At 42.3% G+C, this 20362-nt stretch overlaps 2 protein-coding genes across 11 annotated transcripts in view; both read left to right on the top strand.

Moving 5' to 3' along the window:
* The window catches only part of LOC108540985 (UDP-glucuronosyltransferase 1-6), a 107244-nt gene extending 98640 nt beyond the window's left edge, over positions 1–8604 (top strand). For 5 of the 7 annotated variants that reach the window (XM_017890370.1, XM_017890369.1, XM_017890366.1 and 2 more), the window contains exons 2-5: positions 1954–2085; positions 2771–2858; positions 3143–3362; positions 7574–8599. In XM_017890370.1, coding sequence (XP_017745859.1) covers positions 1954–2085; positions 2771–2858; positions 3143–3362; positions 7574–7871 — 738 coding nt within the window. In that variant the 3' untranslated portion in view covers positions 7872–8599. Of the gene's footprint in view, positions 1–1953; positions 2086–2770; positions 2859–3142; positions 3363–4506; positions 4834–7573 lie in introns of those variants that run through there. The other 2 variants (XM_017890371.1, XM_017890373.1) reach the window with 2 other exon arrangements.
* A 4972-nt stretch (positions 8605–13576) lies between these two features.
* MROH2A (maestro heat like repeat family member 2A) overlaps positions 13577–20362 on the top strand; it is a 64407-nt gene continuing 57621 nt past the window's right edge. For all 4 annotated transcript variants that reach the window (XR_001888830.1, XM_017890393.1, XM_017890391.1 and 1 more), the window contains exons 1-3: positions 13577–13714; positions 14579–14686; positions 14904–15085. Coding sequence is in view for 3 of the 4 variants with exons in the window: in XM_017890393.1 (XP_017745882.1) it covers positions 13639–13714; positions 14579–14686; positions 14904–15085 (366 nt within the window). In the remaining variant the exon portion in view is untranslated. The remainder of the gene's footprint in view (positions 13715–14578; positions 14687–14903; positions 15086–20362) is intronic.

Genomic DNA, 20362 nt, shown 5'->3' with positions numbered 1-20362 from the left:
GTCCTGCTGTGCAAATCACGTTTGCTGAGCCCTGTCAGAGGTCTCCTGTGACTCACATCTAGGGTGACCAGTGTCCTGGCTTTCTCAGGACTGTTCAGGTTTTAGCACTGAAAGTCACATGTCCCAGGGAACCCCTGAATTCTGGGCAAGCCCTGCCACATCACACAATTTTACTAGTGCCCTCAGTATTCTTTAGAAACATAAAACCATAGACTCAGCAATCCCATTACTGGGTATATACCCAAAGAAATATAAATCATTCTACTATGAAGACATTTGCACATATTTGATTATCGCAGCACTATTCATAATAACAAAGTCGTGGAACCAATCCAGATGCCCATCAATGATAGATTGGATAAAGAAAATGTGGTACGTATACACCGTAGAATACTATGCAACCATGAAAAGGAACAAGATCATGTTCTTTGCAAGGACAAAGCTGCAAGCCATCATCCTCAGCAAACTAACACAGGAACAGAAAATCAAACACTGCATGTTCTCACTCATAAGTGGGAGTTGAACAATGAGAATGCATGGACACAGGGAGGCGAGCAACACATGCCAGAGCCTCTTGGGGGCTGGGGGGTGAGGGGAGGAACTTAGAGGACAGCATAGGTGCAGCAAACCACCATGGCATATGTATCCCAGAACTTAAAGTAAATAATAATAGTAATAATAAATAAACCCATAAAGCCATTTGAGAGACTTTTGGGGGATTCATTGGACCACTGAAATCTACAGTGGGAAAATAATTGCCATGCTGATGAAACAGGAAGACTTTCCTTGTCCCCCTGACAGGGCGTGTGACAGTAGCAGGGGTTCACTTTCTCAGTGCCCCGCTGCTCAAACTTCTAGGGGAGCATACAGACGGGCAGGTTGTGGGGCTCTGACCTCACAGGCAGTGTCTAGAGGTGGATGTTTACAGCTCCTGAAGCCCCAGTGGGCATGTGTTACAGTGTTCTTTTAGTTTTGCCCTCTGTAGGCGGCTTGTGTTAACCAGCTCAATTACACCCTCTACCTTGTCACAAGGACAGAGGGCTTTCTGTGTCCTGGGGGCTTGCCTTGGTGTACCAGAAGAATCGAATCACACCTGAGCTTGGAGAATGAGTGCAAGGATTTTTTGAGTGGAGGTAGTTTTCAGCAGATGGAGGAAGCCAGAAGGGGATGGAATGGGAAGGTTTTCCCCTGGAGTCGGACCGCTCGGTGGCCTGGGCTCTCCTCCGACTGCCCCAGCCAAACTCCACATTGTTCTGCTGGTCGGTGGCCTGCCAGTGCCTGTTGGTTTCTTCTCGACGTCCAGCCGTCCTTGTGTCCCTCCGCTGATGTGCTCCTCTCCCGATGTCCAGCCGCGTGTGTGTCTGCCTGCTAGGGTCTTGGGGTTTTTATAGGCACATGATGGGGGCGTGGCAGGCCAGGGTGGTTTTGGGAAATGCAACATTTAGGCAGGAAAACAAAAATACCTGTCCTCACCTAGGTCTGTGGGCACAGGTCTGGGGGTGGAGCCCTCGCCAGGGACCACACCCTCTTTTACCCAGAATTTCCCTTCCCTACTTCCATATCATTTAAAGGGATCATGCCCTTCCCAGCTTTTCCCTTCTGTATCACTGATGCCTTGCTCTGTGCCCTCGAAGTGGAATTGTCACGGTGTGTATGTATAGGTGTGTGCATGTGTGTGCATGTACCTGTGCTTTTCTTTGGGAAAATTAGCACATTAACTGAATTTTGCATCTCAAGGATAATTCTGTAAGCAAGAACCCTTCCTCCTTTAGAAGGAAGTAAAGGAGAGGAAAATGCTATAAAACTTACATATTAATAACTTTTTACTCTATCTCAAACACACATGCCTTTAATCATATTCTTAAGAGGAAGATATCTAATTCATAACTTACCGTATGTAGTTGTCCAAGAATATGAGAAAAAATTAACTGAAAATTTTTCTTCTGGCTCTAGGAATTTGAAGCCTACATTAATGCTTCTGGAGAACATGGAATTGTGGTTTTCTCTTTGGGATCAATGGTCGCAGAAATTCCAGAGAAGAAAGCTATGGCAATTGCTGATGCTTTGGGCAAAATCCCTCAGACGGTAAGAAGATTCTATACTATGGCCTCATATCTATTTTCACAGGAGCTCTAACCCCAGACTTCCAGCTTCCAGATTAATTCTCTAAGTTGGAACTTTAAATTTGGCTTTTCCCTGCCACTTCCCAACTATCAATCCAAAGGGTTTTTCGTTGTTGTTGTGGTTGTCACTGTTTTCAATTTGACTCTCAAATACTCTGTTAAACTACCATCCACCACACTCGGAAGTCTCATTTTCTCTAAGAGACTCAAAAGTATATTAGGGAGAATTTATTTAAAAATAAAATAAATGGGATATTGTTTCTTCATATTAAATAGGAGTATTTCTCCAAAAAGCTGTTGGTTAGGACATTGAATTTATGTCTTATATTTTTGCTCTTATAGTTCTGCATCCACTTGTTTTATTAAGCAAACTTTCCCTTGAAGTGCAGGAAAGTGAAAAAAATCCTAAGTGCACAGCTTGATAAATTGTCACAAATTCACGTAGTACATACTCCCTTGTAACTAAACCTCCAAAACAAGATGCTGAAAGTTGCCAGTCCTCAGAAGCCTTCATAGGTGCTGAGCCTCCCACTCTGTTAAAGGTTATGTTCCTTCAGAGGACCCCCCTTTTCTAGTTAGTATAGCAGATTTGTTTTCTAATCATATTATGTTCTTTCTTTGCATTCTGTTCTTTTTGCCCCTCGAAGGTCCTGTGGCGGTACACTGGAACCCCACCATCGAATCTTGCGAACAATACGATACTTGTTAAGTGGCTACCCCAAAACGATCTTCTTGGTATGTTGGGAGGATTGGATGTGTAGGTCAAACCAGGGTCAAATTAAGAAAATGGCTTAAGCACAGCTATTCTAAAGGATTGTTGAGCTTAAAAATATTATGGCCAACATATCCTACATTGCTTTTTATCTACTGGGGTATCTCAACTCACATTTTCTTCTGCAAATTTCTGCAAGGGCATGTGAGTAACACTGAGTCTTTGGAGTGTTTTCAGAACCTAGATGTGTCTGACTGTGAAACTTAAGAGACGTAACTGCTGACATCCTCCTTACTTTGCACCTCAGGTCACCCAATGACCCGTGCCTTTATCACCCATGCTGGTTCCCATGGTATTTATGAAGGCATATGCAATGGCGTTCCCATGGTGATGATGCCCTTGTTTGGTGATCAGATGGACAATGCAAAGCGTATGGAGACTAAGGGAGCTGGAGTGACCCTGAATGTTCTTGAAATGACTTCTGAAGATTTAGAAAATGCCCTAAAAACAGTCATCAATGATAAAAGGTAAGAGAGAAGATACAGAAGAATACTGTACTTTGGCCATGGCATTCATGATAAAATTGTTTCAAGTATGGAAATATTTATGTAGCATTTAATAGCATTGTTTCAAATATAAAAACAAATACATAAAAATCTGGATTTTTTTTTTTTTTTTTTTTGGAGGACGGAGGTCTCGGCTCTGTTGCCGTAGCGCGCTTGGAGTGCAGGTGGGGTGTGATCTTGGACTCCACTGCAACCTCCACCTGCCCGATGCTTCAAGCCATATTCGTCGCCTGGCCCTCGCCTCCTGAGCCTAGCTGGCGCATGTACAGGTGGCCGGCCCCACCACCGACACCCAGCTAATTTTTGTGCTTGTTTTAGCTAGAGATGTGCGGGGTTTCCCAGTGTTGGGCGCAGGCTGGGGTCTAGAAGCTCGCTGCACTTCAGGTGATCCACCCCTGCCTCGGGCCCCCTCCCACAGAGTGGGCTGAGGCATTACAAGGCATGGAGCCATGGGCATCTGACTTGAATTTATAAATAAGATAATTTAGAGGTTATTATTCACTTTATAAAAGGATTCTTTAGTTCCTATATAATTTATCATAGAATTTATTTAGAGTTTTATTTCCCCCAGTAGATTTAAAACTCCAATTATATAAAAAAGTTGCCATAATAGACATCTGATCCATAAGTTTTCTGCACAGAAAGAAATGCTCCATTATAAGAAGCATAGTATCTATAAGAGAAAAACAACTCAAATGCTTACAAGTACAGCTTTTTGCAGCACTGGAACCTCTGAGAAATTTTGTCCATGGAGTTTATGAATGAAGGAGCCATAAGATATCACAGACAAAGGCTTAGAGTAAAAACAAAGGAAAATTTGTTCAAATGTGGCCCTGAAAACGATTCAAAGGGCAAATGATTTCTGGATTAAAGTTAGTATATTACTGTTAATCTCACTGGTAATAGGCTTATCAGAACCTTATGGGAAGAAGTGGTGGCCAGTGGTAGATTTCATCCAGCAGTAGATACTGTATGCATATGTGCATGTGCATTTATGCATTGTGGCTGTGCTCATGTGTGGGTGCGTGTGCATTCATATGAGTGTGTGTGTGTGCGTGTGTTTATGAGAGTGTCCACTGCTTTCTCCCATGGTTACCTCCTTCAGAAAGAAGCAGCAGTCAGGAAGACAGATATGAAGAGCTGGAGCATGTTCAGATGAGAGGAGATAGAACACAGGGGGACACACCAGCTTGAGCAAGGGACAACAGGGGAAGACTGATGACTGACTTCCCACCTTTGAGGTGCTAATGTGTGTTTGGTGCCACTGAATAAAAGATAAAAGTTGGCTGGGCACCGTGGCACACACCTGTAGTCCCAGCCACTCAGGAGGCTAAGGTGGGAGGATTGCTTGAGCCCAGAAGTTGGAGGCTGCTGTGAGCCATGATGATGCCACCACACTCCAGCAACCTGGGCAACAGAGCAAGACCTTTTCAAAAAAAGAAAAGTCCACATGACTTGAGCATCACGTGCCCAGAATGTTGGGTGGTGTGGTCCCATTCCTTCCTTCCAGTGGCTTCTTCTGGCCACCTCCGTGTCAGGATGTCCTGCTCACACATCAATACCATTAAAACCTGACTTCTTTCCCTGCGCGGATGAAGCTCCTTCTTGAGGTTCACATTACGGATATAATTCTGATTATTTGCTCAGCGGTATAGATACCTGCTTGTAACCTAGCAATGACTTGGTGAAAATTCCCTAATACATTATTTTTTTAAAACACACAAATCAGTGAGCTCAAGTTATTAACTAACTTTCATCTATTCACTTTCAAGCCATCCTTGTCTGATGGTGAATCTCCATGATTCCAACACTCTGAGCTGGGGACAGTACCTATACAAAATAAAGAGAAGTGGAAAATCTTTAAACATCACTTTATGCAGACAACCAGGTCATAATAGGTGCTCAATTACTATTGAATGAATGAATGAAAGTTCTGGCCAGGCGCGGTGGCTCATGCCTGTAATCCCAACACTTTGGGAGGCCGAGGCAGGCGGATCACTTGAGGTCAGGAGTTCGAAACCAGACTGGCCAACATAAAGAAACCTTATCTCTACCAAAAATAAAAAATAAAAAAATTAGCCAGGCATGGTGGTGTGTGCCTGTAATCCCAGCTATCTGGGAGGCTGAGGCAGGAAAATCACTTGAATCTGAGAGGTGGAGGTTGCAGTGAGCACAGATTGCACCACTCCCCTCCAGCCTGGGTGACAGAGTTAGACTCCGTCTTATTAAAAAAAAAAAAAAAAAGAAGGTTCCAAGAAAATCCATCTTAAGGTTTATGTAAAAGGAAGATGGTATTGAACATGATTTATGGTCAAATACTAATATTACATTATAACAATGTTTCCAAATAACATTACAGATATGTTTAAAGACGGTGTTCTTGCATTGCTGTAAAGAAATACCCAAGACTGGATAATTTATAAAGAGGTTTCTTTGGCTTGTGGTTCTGCAGGCTATACAGGAAGCATAGTGCTGACATCATCTGGCTGCTGGGGGAGCCTCAGGGAGATTTTGCTCATGGCAGAAGGCAATGCGGGAGCTTGCATGTCACATGGCAAGAGCAGGAGTGAGAGGGAGTTGAGGGGAAGGTGCCACATGCTTTTTAATGACCAACTCCCATAAGAACTCGTGAGAACTCACTATCAGGAAGACAGCACTAAGCCACAAGGGATCCGACCCCATGATCCAAACACCTCCCACCAGGCCCCATCTCCAGCATTGGGGATTACAATTCAACATGAGATCTGAATGTGGACAAATACCCAAACTATATTAGTCAACAGTGATCATAATTAGTCCGAATAGGAGTGTCTTTTTTTTTTCTTTCTTTTCCCTTTTCTTTTCTACTTCCTCCTCCTTTTCCCTCTCCTCTTCAGCCTCCTCTTCATTCCTCTAGCACCAAGGGTTGAAGCACCTAACCTGTTTTGGATTGAGATGTTCTGTTTGGGCTATTAACACTGTCCAGAATAAACAGAAATCCATTTTGCACTAAGTGGCTGCACAGACACAGCCTCATGCTAAATCTAGCACCCAGATAGTTTAATGTTTCAATGACTGAATTACAAATATATCATCACCTTGGATTTGGCACTTACAAATGACTTTTACCTTGGCAAGAGGTGGTTGTTTACAACTTCAAATAGGAGACTATTCATAATTTCTGACATGACCTTTTCCTTTCTTTTTTTTACTGTATGAAAGTATAACGAAATTTCTCACAAAAATGTCACTTAAAAGAAAAGAAGAAAAGTAGGAAGCAAGGTTAAAATATTTCTAAAATATAATTTTGGGCCTTCTTTTTTTCCCTTCCTCCCTCTCTCCCTCCCTCCTTCCCTCTCTCCCTCTCTTCCTCCCCGCCTTCCCTCTCTCCCTCTCTTCCTCCCTTCCTCCCTTCCTTGCTTCCTTCCCTCCTTCTCTTCCTTTTTTTCAAGAGATCAAGAACATTTATTAAGAATAAGGGGCCGGGCGTGGTGGCTCAAGCCTGTAATCCCAGCACTTTGGGAGGCCGAGACGGGCGGATCACAAGGTCAGGAGATCGAGACCATCCTGGCAAACACGGTGAAACCCCGTCTCTACTAAAAAATACAAAAAAACTAGCCGGGCGAGGTGGCGGCTGCCTGTAGTCCCAGCTACTTGGGAGGCTGAGGCAGGAGAATGGCATGAACCCGGGAGGCGGAGCTTGCAGTGAGCTGAGATCCGGCCACTGCACTCCAGCCTGGGCGACAGAGCGAGACTCCGTCTCAAAAAAAAGAAAAAAAAAAAAAAGAATAAGGTTCTTAATTATAACCTTTCAGGGTTATAATAGTAACACAGACTGGGCAGCACAGTAAGACCCTGTTTCTACAAAAAAATTTCAAACTTCGCCAGACATAGTGGTGCATGACTGTAATTCCAGCTACTCTGGAGGCTGAACCAGGAGGATGGCTTGAGCCCAGGAGTTGGAGCCTGCAGTGAGCCATGATTGTGCCACTGCACTCCAGCCTGGGCAACAGGGCAAAGCTCTGTATCTAAAAACAACAACAACAACAACAACAACAACAACAATAATAGAAACAGGTTTCCTTTCCCAAGTTTGGAAAATCTGGTAGTCTTCCTAGGCAGCAACAAGCATAAAGAGAGGATTGTTCCTACCACAGGTGTTCCAGGCATAACGGAACTGTCTTTGTGTTTAGCTACAAGGAGAACATCATGCACCTCTCCAGCCTTCACAAGGACCGCCCGGTGGAGCCGCTAGACCTGGCCGTGTTCTGGGTGGAGTTTGTGATGAGGCACAAGGGCGCACCACACCTGCGCCCCGCAGCCCATGACCTCACCTGGTACCAGTACCATTCCTTGGACGTGATCGGTTTCCTCCTGGCCATCGTGCTGACAGTGGCCTTCATTGCCTTTAAATGTTGTGCCTATGGCTACCGGAAATGCTTCGGGAAAAAAGGGCGAGTTAAGAAAGCCCACAAATCCAAGACCCATTGAGAAGTTGGTGGAAAATAAGGTAAAATTTTGAACCATTCCCTAGTCAGTTCCAAACCTGAAAACAGAATCAGTGTTAAATACATTTTATTCTTAAGGAAATACTTTGCATAAATTAATCAGCCCCAGAGTGCTTTAAAAAACCATCTTAAATAAAAATAATAGAATCACTAGTCAGTAAAGATATTTGAATATGTATCGTGCCCCCTCCAGTGTCTTCAATCAGGATGACACGTGCCATCTTTCAGAGGATGTGCAGACAGGCTGGCATTCTACATGACTTTTCTTACTCAGAAACATGACCTGTTTGGGAGTGCAGGATTCAAAGGTGGTCCCACTGCTGCCCCTATTGCAAATGACAGTTTTAATCTTACCTATTGGCTTCTGAGGATGGTTGCAGTTGATCCTTAACCAATAATGGTTGGTTCTCATCTCTGTCCGTGCTTCGTAGGTGCCCCCTTGTGTGTTTAAAGAGGGGAAACTTTGTACCTTTAGAGCATAGGTGAAATGAGTGAATGGCTTGGAGTGCACTGAGAACAGCATACGATCTATTGCTTTGGGGATAAAGAATGATGCTGTAAAATTGATGGGTGGTGTATTTGAGAAGATAATCATTGCTTATGTCAAATGGAGCTGAATTTGATAAAAACGCAAAATATAGTGATGAAGTGCTGGGCAAGCGTATTTTTTTCTTATGTTTCCTGCAACTAAATAAATTTATATAAATTATATTTAAGTGTTTTCTCTTCATTGGTGTTGCATTTATTTATTATTAAGTTGTGTTTTCTAATTACAAAGGTAATGCATGATTATGACAGAAGGTTTGGAAAATATAGAGGTTCACACACACATGCCCTCATTGCGTGCATACATATAAATGCATGAGAAAAGAAAAATAGCCAGTAATCACATTGCCCAGAAATAACCCCAGTTACAATTGTGGCAGATACACATACTTATAAATACTGCAGAAATATCAAGTATACCTAGTATTTGCTAACACTCTTCTACTCTGTCATGAAGATTCATCCAAGGTGTTTTTGTATAATTAATTCATTTTCGGTGGCCAAGCAGTATTCTATTTCATGGATATACCAGGATTTATTTAACCACAACTTCTGGTTGGATTCACTTTTATTATTTTGTTTAAAAAAAAAAAAAGGTTGGGTACAGTGGCTCATGCCAATAATACCAACATTTTGGGAGGCTGAGGTGGGTGGATCACCTAAGATTGGGAGTTTGAGACCAGCCTGGCCAATATGGTGAAACCCCATCTCTACTAAAAATACAAAAAATTAGCCAGGTGTCATCGCCAGCACCTGTAATCCCAGCTACTCGGGAGGCTGAGTTCAAGGACAATTGCTTGAACTGGGGTGGGGGGCGGGGGTTGTTGGAGGGGCAGAGGTTGCAAATCACACCACTGCACTCCAGCCTGGATGACAGAGCGAGACTGTCTCCAAACAAACAAACAAACAAACAAAACAAACCTCACTGGGCATCCTAGTAGCTAAGTCTTTCCACACATTCATGATTATTTCTGTTGGAAAGTGCTTTACAACAAATTGCTAGTTGTCTCAGTCTGGGTTCCCCCGAGATAAGGATTCAAGGGCCAGGAGTTTACTTAGGAAGTAAAGGAAACACTGATAGAGGAGTGGTAGAGTGAGAAGGGGTGATGGCCATCAACAACTGGCTGTCTTCTGGGCAATTGGAGCTTAATCCTGCTGGGTGACTCTGGGAGCCAGTGGAGAAAAGACACCCTAGACTTATCCCAATGAGGAGGACGGCTGTTGGGTGTTTGAATACTTGCCTCTTCAGTGATCAAGACATACTCCCAGGTAGTAGTAATTTCTCTGCACTTCCATTTGGCCACAAAGGGGGCTCTGAAAGTCAGAGGGAGCTGACGAGAAAAACACACACCCTTGTGACTGAAGAGGTGCCATAGGGGATCTGTGTGGGGCACCACCTGCATTGCTACCCTGGGCAGATAGCTTGAGAAATCCCCACACTGCATCCCCAAACTGTTACTATCAGTGTGTGAGGGAGACAGGTTCCCACACCCTCATTAGCACAAAGTACTATCCTGAAAAAGAAAGCCTGTCAGTTTGATAGGAGAAAAGCAGGATCTTCTTTACAATGTGCTTTTATTATTTTTATTATTAGAGGTTGCATTTCTTTTCAAGCTGATGAGCCATCTGTGTTTAGTTTTTGGAGGATACCCTTTGCCCACTTTGCTACTGAAGTGTAGTACCCTGAGGATTTGGTAAGAGTGCTTATTGCATTCACCAGAATGTACTGTATTTTCTCTACTTTTTTTTTTTTTGCCTTGTTTTACTTTTTTGTTTTGTATTACAAGCAAAGTTTTAAATTTGTAAGCTTCAAATTGGAGCTGGGGTGGTGCAGAGAGTGAATATTTCAGCTGGTTCCCTGACCCCAGCTCCATCTCCTTCCCGAGGCAGTGGCTGGAACACATTCTGCCCACTATTTCCCTCTCTACATCCTTTAGGCTGTGCAGTGACCCCTCAACTACGTTCACCCTCCTAAAAAGCCCTTCCTAGTCCACCCGGGGCCCATCTCCCGGCCTCACTGCCCCTGGCTCCTTGACGCCCCGACCTCTCTCAAGGGACCCCAAGCTGCTGTGAGCTCCAGCCAGCTCATGCTCATTTGCACCTTCGTGTCTGTAGCGCTGAGGCACTCTTGCTTACAAGTGTGAGAACCCAATTCAAGATACCTTAAGCATAAAGAGTATTTTTGGAAGGAGGCAGGCTTCTGACCCAGGCCTGTGCTGGGTGGACCCTCCCCTTCTCGCTCCTGTCCCTGTTGGGTCAGAGCACCAGCTTCCTCTTCCCTCTCCTCAGGGTCTTTTCGGCCCCTCAGTCCCCATATCCCTCTGCCCTAGCTCCCAAGATCCCACAAGAGACAGACTGGATTCTCTCTGGCCTAGAGTGCCTCCTTCCTGAAAGTCAGAATCTGATTGGTCCAGCTGGATCAGGTGTGCACTCCCTGTCCAACCATCAATGCTGAGAGGGATTACGGAGAGAAAAGCATGGCTCCCACGGTCCCATTACTGTGGCTGCTTGGGCCAGGAGAGAGGGAACCTTGTGAGCTGGGCAGAATACACCTTGTAGAGGCTGCCTCTGGGTCATTGATATGGTTTGGCCATGTCCCACTCAAATCTCATCTTGAGTTGTAATTCCCATTACCCCCATGTGTCCTTAGAGGGACCCGGTGGGAAGTAATTTGAATTATGGGGGCAGTTATCTCCATGCTGTTTGTGTGATAGTGAGTTCTCACAGGATCTGATGGTTTTATAGGGGCTTTTCCCCCTCTTGCTCATACTTTCTCTTGTCTGCCACCTTGTAAGATGTGCCGTTGCTCCTCCTTCACCTTCTGCCATGATTGTGAGGCCTCCCCAGCCATGTGGAACTGTGAGTCCATGAAACCTCTTTTTCTTTATAAATTACCCAGTCTTGGGTATTTTTTCAAAGCAGTATGAAAATGAACTAACGCAGTCAGCTTCTGCACAGTATTTCCATTTTCCCACATTATGTCTTGGCCCTTTTGTGTACTTAAGCTCACAGGATGCTACAAATAAAGTGTTTTCTTATTTCCTGGGTAGTTCCCACAGAAGTAGAGGTGCAAAGTGCCATAGAGTGACAGCATCTAAGAGAAGCTGATTTTGTAAGTGGATTGTTGAGTTCAATATTGTCATAATCAGAAAAAAATATATTTACTTTTTTTTTTTGAGATGGAGTCTCACTCTGTTGCCCAGGCTGGAGTGCAGTGGTGTGATCTTGGCTCACTGCAATCTCTGCCTCCTGGGTTCAAGTGATTCTTCCTGCCTCACCTTCCTGAGTAACTGGGATTACAGGTACACGCCACCCCACCACGCCCAGCTAATTTTTGTATTTTTTAGTAGAGAGGGGGTTTCCCCATGAAAAAAAGTATTTTCAATTTGGAAAACCAAGAAGAGCCCACTTCTTCCTCCCTGGTCTTGCTGTCTTCATGTCCTCTCTAGATAACATGCTCAGGGGCCTCTTACTTTTGGCCATGGCTTACACACTCACTCTGTGTGTAATTTAAAAATGACCCCTTTCTCCACTCCTCCTGATTGCTATATCCTTCACAATGTGACTTTGCAATTCTTCTCATGAAAAGGAGGAATCTATTTCTCCAGCCTGTGGATCCTGGCTGGCCTGTGACCTGCCCTGGCTGACAGAACATGGCAGGTGATGAGCACTGGTTTCAAGTCTAGGCCTCAAGAAACCTTCATATTCCCTCTCACTGTCTCAGAACCCTGCCCAGCTGCTGTGAGAACAGCCTGGGCGAGTCCTGCTGCATGATGTCCCCATCATCCTAGTCACTTCAGTCAATAGTGAGCCACTGGCCAACCCTCCAGCTGTCTGAGATGCATGAGTGAGACTCTAGTTGTGCTTGGCTGGACAAAGTACAGATCCGTAGACTCGTGCAGGTGACTCATACACTTGTCAATGACAATAATCGGTTGTTTTCAGTCATTAAGTTTTGAGGTGGTTTGTTACACAGCAATTGCTGACACATTCACTTCTGGCTCTAAATGTTTCACTTTTCATGTGTTGAGTCCAAAGACCTTCAGAGGACAGAGATGTGTTCCACCGACCCTATATCCACTGCAGTGTGGAAAGTCATGCTTAGCTGCACACAGTAGGCATGCAGTCTGGGCCCGTGGAATGGACTTGGCAACCACCTCACCTGAGTGATCTTTCAAAGGGAAAAGAAGGCTCAGTGGGGAGTGGAAGGAGGTAGTGCATAGGGGCACTCCTGTGAAAGAAGGGGCATGGGATAGCTGCTCGTGTCTATTTCATGTTGATCAATGTATCTCCAAGTGCAGAACTAGGAACAATGCAGAAATTTTATAGGGAAAAAACGTTGGGTGTGATAAGAAAGCTCATTTTCTAACCATCTGAATTCCATGAAATAGAAAGAGACTGGTCCTGAGAGTAATGAGCTCCCTTGTATTAGAGGTGTCTGAGCACAGCCTGAGGAAATCCCATTTGGCTGGATGGGCAAACTTGGAGTGGGAATTCCACATAAGCAGCCTTGGCCCTAGATGTCTCTGAGTTTTGTTCCTGTTGCCTTGCAGTGCCTAGAAAGGTTTCCCAAAGGACAATATTTCATTGTTCTACCTATGATCTGGATCATCTCTCCTAGCTACAAATGACAGGGAAATCCTTTGGGCTCCACTTTTGGTTTAGGAAATCAGGGTGCCTCCTATCTTACTTGTCTTTGATGTTCTCTATCTTGTAAGTATTGTGATAGTGGGAATCCACTTTATCTTGCAGTCATCCAGTCCCTGGGAAGGAGGAGTACTTTCCCCAGGGCCTCTCAGTCTGGCCCTCCTCTCTTCTCCAACTGTCCTGACCACACCTCCCCAACCAGGGCTCTCATGACTGTGTTCCCCTGGGACTTGGTTGTAAGCCATCCCCACTTCTACCATCTCCCTTTCCCAAACAGGCCCCTGTACTTCAGCACACACATGTGCGTAACAGATATGTTGATTGGCAACGTGATGTGGAGTTTTCACCCCAGAGTCCTGTGCACTCTTCAAAGCCCTGGGTTGATAGAGACTCAGGGAGGCAGTTGGATCTCAAAGTTCCAAGGGTCTGGGATCTAACGGTGATAGTTCTAGTGAAACCCTCCCACCCTGCCAGGAGGCCCATTCCTGTAAGAAACATGACTGAAGAGCCCAACCGTCTCACTTTGACAACCAATTCTGCCATTTGCATTTCCATTGATGTGTATTGGGCAAAGAGCGAAGCTTTTTCTTGTGGTTAGTTTCTGTTTAATCCAGAAGAGGACCCTAAGGAAAGGTCAGTATTTAGGTCCCAGAGTAGCTCTTTAAAATCCTTTAAAGGAAAAGGGAATATGGGATAGTAAAGGGCCGTGGAATGGATCTTTGAGGATCAAGGAACTTGGGACAGGAGGAGAAATGATCTGAGAGTCTTGATTCCACCATCTGGACATCTGTGTTGGTGTTTCTCAATTTTTAAGAAGCTGTGGATATTGAGAAAACTCCTTAAAGGAGTTACGAGAGATGCTGATATGGATTTCTCATTAGCCGTTAATTACCAGTGTCTAGAAGAGAGGGAGAGAAGGCTCTATTAAACCAAGGATATTATCTATTGCTGTGTAACAAATTATCATAAACTCAGAGGCTTAAAAGAACATCCACTGATTATCTTACGGTTCCATGGGCCAGGAGTCTGGGCATGGCTTTCCTTGGTCTTTTGTTTAGGGTCTCAGAGCCTGCAGTCCTTTCCGGAGTTCAGCTTCCTCTTCCAAGCTCATGTGCTTATTGGAGAATTCAGTTTCTTATGGTTGTAGGACTGAGTCCCTCAGTTCCTTGCTACATGGCCCTCACCACAGGCAGTTTGCATCATGGCTGTTTACTTTTGAAGGCCAGTAGAATGTTTCTTTTTAATCTGCTAAGAGGGACTGTCATGCGGCATAATGTGATCATGGGAATGACATCCCACCACCTTTGCCATATGATGTAATCCACTCGAGAGAGGGTCACCCATCACCTTTGCCATATTCTATTGGTTAGAAGGCAGTCACAGGTTACACCCACACACCCTCAAGGGGATGGCTTTATTGAAGGTTATGGGTCATTGGGGTCATCCTAGGGTGTGTTGTCACATCCTGTACTTTACAAATTCTGTTGATCTCAAAAGAGCTTGAGGAAGAAATGACGGAAGCCGTTACAGAAGCAGCAGTAGACGTGAGTGAGGAGGTGTCAGAGGAAAGAGACGACCTGGGGACTTTTGAATCAGATGACAGTGGTAAGAATGTCATACACATCTCTGCTTTCCTGCCCCATCTCAGACACTAACTCTTTAGGTCTCCCTAGGCCTAGGTCTCCCTTTCTCCATCTGCACAGTGGACATCACTCCACACATGAAGCTGGAGCTGTGCAGGTGGAGGCAAGGCCAGGGACACAAAGGCACCTCCTGTCATGGTCATTTCCACACTGCACCTGGGTGGCCTTTGTTTTCATAGGTACCTTTCAACAAGTCATGAACCTCCTGGACATCATTGACAGTGAATCGGCAAAGACAGACACAACAGGGGCAGGCCTTGACATGCGGAAGACCCTGGCCTCGGTGATAATCACGGAGAAGGCTACCACTGAGCCTTCTGTGGTGATAAACACTCTCATCCGCTGCCTGCAGGTGTCAGAGGTAGGGCCACCTGACCCACTGGGCTCAGCCACCTTTAGCTGTGTGTGCATCCATCCACCACCCAACACATAGTTAGTGACTCTTAGAGATGTGGTGCATGGTACTGTGATACAGAGATGGGCAAGACTGTGAGGTACTTACTCCTTGAGGACCAATTGGGACCTGGGATGTTCATAAGTTTTAAAAGTTCCCTTGTATTCTGACACAGTGGATTTGGGAGCCATTGTTCTAGAGCACATGAGCTGAGTTGCAAAGATGTTGAGCCAGTGGGCATGGGAGAGTAAAGATACACCAGACACAGGGTGCAGGGATGTTTGCCTAGTGGGGAGATGCTTAGCTGGGTTAGGGGGCTGGGGTAGAGGATGTTGGAGGGAGTGATACAAAGTGCAACCAGAGGCCATGGTGGATTTGTACAGACAAGGTTTGCATCACCTTGTACCAGACAAGGTTTTGGACTAGACAGGGTTTTGACCAGAGCTGATCCAAACCTTGCTGGGCCCCACCCCCAGAGTTTCTGATTCAGTAAGTCTGGGGTGGAGCCTGAACTTCTAACAAGTTCCCAGGTGATGCTGAGGCTGATCTGGAGAGCATACTTTGAGAACTGTTGAATTTTAGACTACCCTTTTATCTTGGAGTGGGTAGCTAAGGGGTGGTATGAGCAGAGGAGCTTATTTATAAAAAGCTTTATTATTTTTGTTGGATTTGGATTTGCATTTGCATTTTCCCCCTTTTATTTTTAGTTGACACATAATAATTGTACATATTTATAGAATACAAAGTGATATTTCAGAACATGTATACAATGTGTAATGACCGAATCAGGGTAATTAGTATATCCATCACTGCAAACATTTATCATTTCTTTGTGCTGCAAGCATTCAAAACAGTTTCTTCTAGTTTTTTGAAAATATACAATCAATCATTGTTAATTATATTCATAACCTACAGTGCTATAGAACACGAGAACTTATTCTTTCTCTCCAGCTGTAATTTTGTATCTTTTAATCAACTTCTCCCTATCCTGCCCTGATCCTACCTTTCCCGTATCCTAATACCAAAATTCTACTCTTGACTTCTATGAGCTCACCATTTTTGTAGCTCCCATATATGAGTGAGAACATGGGGTATTTATCTATTTGTGCCTGACTTATTTCACTTGATATAATGTCCTCCAGTTTCATTCATGTTACTGTGAATGACAGGGTTTCATTCTTTTTTATGGTTGAATAATATTCCATTGTCTGTATATGCCACATTTTATTTATCCCTTCATCCACTGATGGGCACTTAGGTTGATTCCATATCTTGGCTATTGTGAATAGTATTGCAATAAACATGAAAATGCAACTATCTTTCCGATATATTATTGTGAGGTATGCTTTTTCTATACCCAGCTTGTTGAGTTTTTAAAAAAAAATCATAAAGGGTTGTTGAATTTATCAAATACTTTTCCAGCATATATTGAAATGATCATATGATTGTTGTTCTTGACTCTGTTAATGTGATGTATCACATTTATTGAATTGCGTGTATTGGACCATCCTTACATCCTTGGGATGAATCCCACTTGATCATGGTGAATGATCTTTTCATTGTGTTGTTGAATTCAGTTTGCTAATATTTTGTTGAGGATTTCTACGTCTATGTTCATCACAGATATTGGCCTGTAGTTTTCTTTTCTTGTTGTATTCTTGTCTGGTTTTTGTATCAGGGTAATGCTGGCCTTGTAGTATGAGTTTGGAAGTATTCCCTCCTTATCAATATTTTTTTTGAATGGTTTGAGTAGAATTGGTATTTTCTTTAATTTAATGTTTGGTAGAATTCAGCAGTGAATCCATCCAGTCTTGAGCTTTTCTTTGATGAGAAACTATTCCTGTCTCAATCTCATTATTCAATATTGGTTCATTGGAGTTTTCTATTTCCTCATTGTTCAATCTTGGTAGCTGTATGTGTCCAGGAATTTGTTTCCTATAAGGTTTTCAAATTTGTTGGCATGTAGTTGTTCATAACTCTAATAACTCTAATAATTCTTTGTATTTCTTTTATTTATTTATTTTGGTGACAGAGTCTCATGCTGTTGCCCAGGCTGGAGTGAAGTGGCGCAGTCTCAGCTCACTGCAACCTCTGCCTTCCAGGTTCAAGCAATTCTCCTGCCTCAGCCTCCCAAGCAGCTGGGATTACAGGCACGTACTACCATGCCCAGCTAATTTTTGTATTTTTGGTAGAGATGGGATTTTGCCATGTTAACCAGGCTGGTCCCAAACTCCTGACCTCAAGTAATCTGCCCACTTCAGCCTCCCAAATTTCCAGGATTGCAGATGTGAGTGCTGAGATTACGGACATGAGCCAGTGTGCCCAGCCAGTTATTTGTATTTCTGCCAGTCTCAGTTATGTCTTCTTTCATTTCTGATTTTACTTATTTGGGTCTTCATTCTTTTTTTTTTTTACTCTAGCTAAATGTTTATCAATTTTGTTTATTTTTTCAAAAACTCAACTTTTCTTTTGTTCCTCTGTATTGTTTTATTAGTCTTGATTTTGTTTATTTCTGCACTGATCTCTTGTCCTTATTCAAATTTTGGGTTTGGTATATTCTTGCTTTTTTAGTTCCTTAATGTGTATCATTAGGTTGCTTATTTGAATTCTTTCTACTTTTTTGATATTGGCGTTTATTACCATAAACTTCCCTGTTAGTACTGCTTTTGCTGTATCCAATAGATTTTTGTATGTTAGATTTCTGTTTCCATTCGTTTCAAGAAAATTTTAAATTTCCTTCTTAATTTCTTTATTGACCCAATGGTCATCCAGCAATATATTGCATAATTTCTATGTGATTGTGTATTTTCCAAAGTTTTTGTGGTTGATTTCTAGTTTTATTCCATTGTGGTCAGAAAAAGTAATATGATTTATACTTTTATGAATTTGTTGAGACTTGTTTTGTGGCCCAAGATATGTTATATTCTGGAGAATATTCCATGTGCTGATGAGAAGAATGTGCATTCTGCAGCCATTGGATGAAGTGTTCTGTAAATGTCATTTAAACCTGTTTGATCTAGTATGTATTTTAACTGTGATGTTTCTTCATTGATTTTCTGTCTGAAAAATCAGTCCATTACTGAGAATGTGGTGTTTAAGTCCCCTACCATTATTGTATTGCAGTATATCTCTCCCTTTATATGTATTAATGCTTCATTTATGTACTTTGAAGCTCCTGTGTTGGGTGCATAGATATTTATAGTTATTATATCCTCTGGCTGAATTGACCCCTTTATCATTATATAGTGATCTTCTTTGTCTCTTTTTTATAGTCTTTGATTTGTAGTCTATTTTATCTGATGTAAGTATTGTTACTTCTGCTCTTTTTTGGTTTCCAGTTGTATGGAATATCTTTTTCCATCTTTTGTTGGCATGTAGTTGTTCATAACTCTAATAACTCTAATAATTCTTTGTATTTCTTTTATTTATTTATTTTGGTGACAGAGTCTCATGCTGTTGCCCAGGCTGGAGTGAAGTGGTGCAATCTCAGGTCACTGCAACCTTCATTTCCAGTCTGTGTGTCTTTATAGGTGAAGTGGGTTTCCTGCTGGCAGTGTATAGCTGGGTCTTTGTTTCTTTATCTGTTCAGCCACTCTTTATCTTATACTTGGAGAGCTGAATTCATTTACATTCAGTGTTATTATTGATAAGTAAAGACTTGTTACTGCCATTATGTTGTTTGCTTTCTGGTTGTTTTGTAATTCCTTTCTTCCGTTCTTTCATACTGTTTTTCTTTGTGGTTCAGGAATTGTTTTTCTGGTAGTATGTTTTAGATAATTGATTTTACTTTTAGTGAGTATATTATAGGATTTTGCATTGTGGTTAGCACAAGGGTTGCTAAAAATATCTTATACATATAACAAGTTATTTTAAAGAGATGACAATTTATCTTAGATCACAAAGCAAAAATAGGAACAAGAAAAAATGTAAAAGCCTGCATTTAATAACTCCATCGCTTCCACATTTGACTTCATATCAACTCAATTTACATCTTTTTATATTGCCTCTCTTCGTCTCTTCACAAGTTGATACCGGTATTATTATGTTCAATTATTGTTTCTATTGGAACAATCATATTGTTTTCAATAGCTTTCAATGCATTTCTAGAGTTTCAAGTGGATTACCCACGATTATGGTGTTACAGTATTCTGAGTTTGCCCATGTACTTAATTTTACCAGTGATTTTGCGCCTTCAAACATTATCTTTTTTCACATTAGTGTTTTCTTCCTTCAGACTGAAAAACTCCTGGCATTTCTGGTGGTGGTAAATTCTCTCAAATTTTGTTCATCTTGGAAATACTTTGTTTCTCCTTCATATTTTAAGGATAGCTTTGCTGGATGCAGTATTTTTGGACAGCAGTGTGTTTTACTTTAATATTTTGAAAATGTCATCTTACTCCCTCTTGGCCTGTATGGTTTCCATTGAGAAGTCTGTTGTCAGATGAATTGGAGTTCCTTTTTATGTTATCTGTTTCTTTTCTCTTGCTGCTTTTAGAATCCTCTTCTTGTCCTGTCAAACTCTTTAAGAGTTTGATTATAACATGCCTTGGAGAAATCTTATTCGGGCTGAATCTTTTTGTTGTTCTCTGACATTCCTACACTTGAATATTAATCTCTTTCTCAGGTTTTGGACAGTTTTCCATTATTATTGCTTTGAATAAGCTTTCTACCTCCTGTTCAACTCCCTCTGGAACACCAGTCATTCTTGAATTTGATCATTTGAGGTACTTTTCTATATCTTGTAAGTAATCTTCATTCTTTTATATTTTTTAAATTGTTTTTCCTCTGTGTATTTTCAAATAGCCTGTCTTGGAGCTCACTGATTCTTACCTCTACTTGATTCATTCTACTATTGACAGCCTTTAATGATGTTTTCAATTTAGTACATTTATTTCTCAGTTTTAAGACTTCTGTTTGAGTTTTAAAAATTATTTCAATCTCCTTGTTACATTTCCCTGATAAATTTCTGAACTGAGTTTTTTTTTGTATGATATGGGAGATCACTGAATTTTCTTAAAACTTCTATTTTGAATTCTTGGTCAGAGAGTTCACAAATGACCATCTCATTAGGGTCAGTCACGGTTTTTTGCTTTGTCCATATTGGAAGGTCATGATTCCCTGTTTGCTATTGTTTCTTGTGGATGTATGTCTGTGCCTTCGATTTGAAGGATTATTTATTTATTTGCATTCTCTGTCTGGCTTGTTCTGATTTTTTTTTTTTTTTTTTTTTTTTTTTTTTTTTTT

This window comes from Rhinopithecus bieti, unplaced genomic scaffold (assembly GCF_001698545.2).
Source record: "Rhinopithecus bieti isolate Rb0 unplaced genomic scaffold, ASM169854v2 scaffold_19482, whole genome shotgun sequence".
NCBI lineage: Eukaryota > Metazoa > Chordata > Mammalia > Primates > Cercopithecidae > Rhinopithecus > Rhinopithecus bieti.
This window is presented reverse-complemented; position numbering and strand designations above follow the sequence as displayed.